The sequence below is a fragment of the Belonocnema kinseyi genome, chromosome 1 (genome assembly GCF_010883055.1).
Source record: "Belonocnema kinseyi isolate 2016_QV_RU_SX_M_011 chromosome 1, B_treatae_v1, whole genome shotgun sequence".
In the NCBI taxonomy this organism is placed as follows: domain Eukaryota; kingdom Metazoa; phylum Arthropoda; class Insecta; order Hymenoptera; family Cynipidae; genus Belonocnema; species Belonocnema kinseyi.
In genome coordinates this window covers 107,991,654-107,994,463 of record NC_046657.1, presented here as the reverse complement: position 1 = coordinate 107,994,463, position 2,810 = coordinate 107,991,654, and the positions used below count along the sequence as shown (strand labels likewise).

General features: G+C 39.9%; 1 protein-coding gene across 1 annotated transcript; it reads right to left on the bottom strand.

Moving 5' to 3' along the window:
• Nucleotides 1–1,066: 1,066 nt before the first annotated feature.
• On the bottom strand, nucleotides 1,067–2,281 carry LOC117179501 (52 kDa repressor of the inhibitor of the protein kinase-like). Its single transcript, XM_033371372.1, has one exon. It carries the CDS (start codon nucleotides 2,279–2,281, stop codon nucleotides 1,067–1,069), a length of 1,215 nt encoding a protein of 404 aa, XP_033227263.1.
• Between the last annotated feature and the right edge of the window lie 529 nt (nucleotides 2,282–2,810).

Genomic DNA, 2,810 nt, shown 5'->3' with positions numbered 1-2,810 from the left:
AAAAATAACAAATCGACTCGCAACTGTTTCGAGAAAATTTAGTCCTAAATTTCCAAAAAAAAAAAAAAACTAATCCAAAATCGGTGCATTATTGCGTTCTATATATCATTTTGAAACTCGTTTTTCATTTCACCCTACTGTGAACCGCTAGTCGCTACGTCACAGACACACATCTGGCGAAGGAGTATCGAAAAGCCGATACGATCCCGAGCCAAAGCCGAGCCGAGAGAAAACCGAGCATCGGAATCACGATCCCGACCCGAGACAAACCAGACGCCATCCCGACCCGATCACGAGACTGTATCGTATCGCACGGTACCACTACTTGCAGTTCCTTTTTCTGGTACCTGCGACACGCCGTGATAGTAGATATTTCAAATAAAAAGGATGACTTTTTTAATGATAATGTTAAATTGTATTACGCGCATACTCCTCCTCAGATCACCAGTTGTATTATCCTGCCCCCATGCTGATGGCGCCACAAGGTTGACAGAAATACCAACATTTTTTGCTAATGTACTGCCTAATCCAATGTCTGTGCGTTCCGGTCCCCTTCCATCATTCCTTTTCCTAGTGCCTAAATGCTTAGCCACGTTGATTGAACTGTGTAATAAAAAATCTATGAAATGAAGAAGATTGAAGCAAAAAATGGAGGACCAGGAAAAGAACTTCGTAGACTACAAGAAAAAAGTAAGTATAACATCACTTTTGTTACAGATACTTAGCGTCTGCAGAATTGTGTGTCGCCGTACGGTTTATCGAAGGATTAAGCATCTCTCGATGTTGGAACACACATGCGGTGGCGGCGTAGCATGGGTTGGCACCCGGGGCGGTTTTCTATTGAGCACCCCCCAACATAAAACAACCAATACTAAACGTGCTAACGTGACTTTATTTGGCTAAAATAATCGATCACATTATCATAATTTATTTTCCTGTCCTTTTCAATGGACAAAATGGAAAGATTGGTTAGTCGCGCTTGGTTCATTGTGGATCTTAAGTAAGATTTGATCAACTTTAATTTTAAAAAGCTTCTCTCACGCGAAGCCACCGAAACACAAATAGTTTAGAAAAATCTTTGACACAGCGCTAGACTCGGAACCGACTCAGAATAGCCCCATTTTGCAATGAATCTCAGGAGCTCCAAGGTAGTCCACCGGACCGCTTCTTGGGAAGAAATGCTGGCGGCTTCCAAGTGGCGCCTCAGTCGTAAAATCTCCAAAATAATATCCTCTGCAAAAAATTCATCATAGATTTTTGTCAGATTTGGAACTATACCACGAAGTTCTTCTTCTGTTGACGTAAGCAGAGTTTGAGGCTTAATAACACCAAATGTTACGAGAATGTCATCCATTGCCCTGTAACGATAGTCTAATTCTTCGTAAAATCTATCGAGATATTCTAACATAGCTCTCTGCAGCTCTCCTGGCAACGTTAGTCCAGCATCTTGGGCCACTTCTCCTGGCATACGTTTTCGAAATCTCCTCCTTCCTTTTCTCTCAATCGAAATATTCAAGTCCTCACACTTTTTAGTTGCGTATGCAATAGCTCTTTCCACTATTTGAATACGTTCGCTTTGAAGAAAAGTTTTTAGGGCTTTGATTTTTATCACACACTTTTCCAGCGATAGACCAGGTGTTCGTATATACTTTTGTGTCTGGTTAACTTCTTCTAGGACTTCACACCAAAAAGAAAGGTAGCAAAAAAAAATGAAGTCACACAAGGCTGGTAAGAGTGTGGATGCTGCCTCTCTTGTGTCGACGTTTTCTTTGCTGCGGCTGGGATCGCACATCTGTTCCAGTGTTAATACAAGTTTCTCAAAATTATTCTTCAGTGGTTTAACAGCGTCGTCATGAGCACTCCATCTTGTGTCCACTAGTCTTTTGACTGATACGCCCACACTGATCATTAGAATTTCCCATCGATGTGTGGATGATGAAAAGAACGTGCAAACTCTTTCTACTGTTCCGAAAAAAGTTACACTTGAATCAACGCTTTCAAAAGAGTGAAATCCACACAGATTTAGTGAATGATTAGCACAAAGCATAAACAACGCCTTAGGATCACGTTCTTTGATTTTTGCTTGTACACTACCATGAACTCCTGCCATTTTTGCAGCATTATCATATCCTTGAGCCCGACATAGCTGTATGTCCAAGTTATCACTCTCCAGCTGCGTAAGGATAGTTTCAGTAAGTTCGACTGCAGTCTTTCCAGCTATAGAAAAGAAGCCTAGAAATGATTTTTCGAAAATAATTCCGAAATATTTAGCTTCTTTCATGTCGTTCAGAATGTTTTTTTTTCACCTCTTGCCCCAAAAGGCTGCTAAACTCATTTTGAATGTCTTTGGACAAATAAGAATCTACCCGTTTTCGTTTTGTACAGGCGATAGCATGTTCAATTATTAGCATATGTTCTTTTAGAACTGGGTCATATTTCGGCAATAGATTAACTAATTCTAAGAAATTCCCTCTATTTTCTGATGAAACCCCTCTTTATACCCTCTAAGAGGGAGATTTTGGCGTGTCAGGAAAAGAATAACATCTAAAAGTCGACTCAAAATATCACGGCACTTCTTTATTTCATGTTCAAAGACCATTTGGTGTTCATGGTCGAAGGTTTTTTGCAGCCTCAATCAATTTTCCAATATTTTCCATTTTTCAATACAGGAGAGATGGTTTTCAGAATTCTCGTGTTCAGACACTTTAGGATTTAATTTCCACCATGAATTAAACCCGTTGGCAAAGCTTTGATGTTTTGCGTCATGAGGCATAAACAATTTGCAGCAAAAACAGTATAAACTGTTTTTT

Excerpts from the sequence above, each read along its gene's own strand:
- LOC117179501 (XM_033371372.1), bottom strand. The coding sequence starts at position 2,281 with ATGAAAGAAGCTAAATATTTCGGAATTATTTTCGAAAAATCATTTCTA.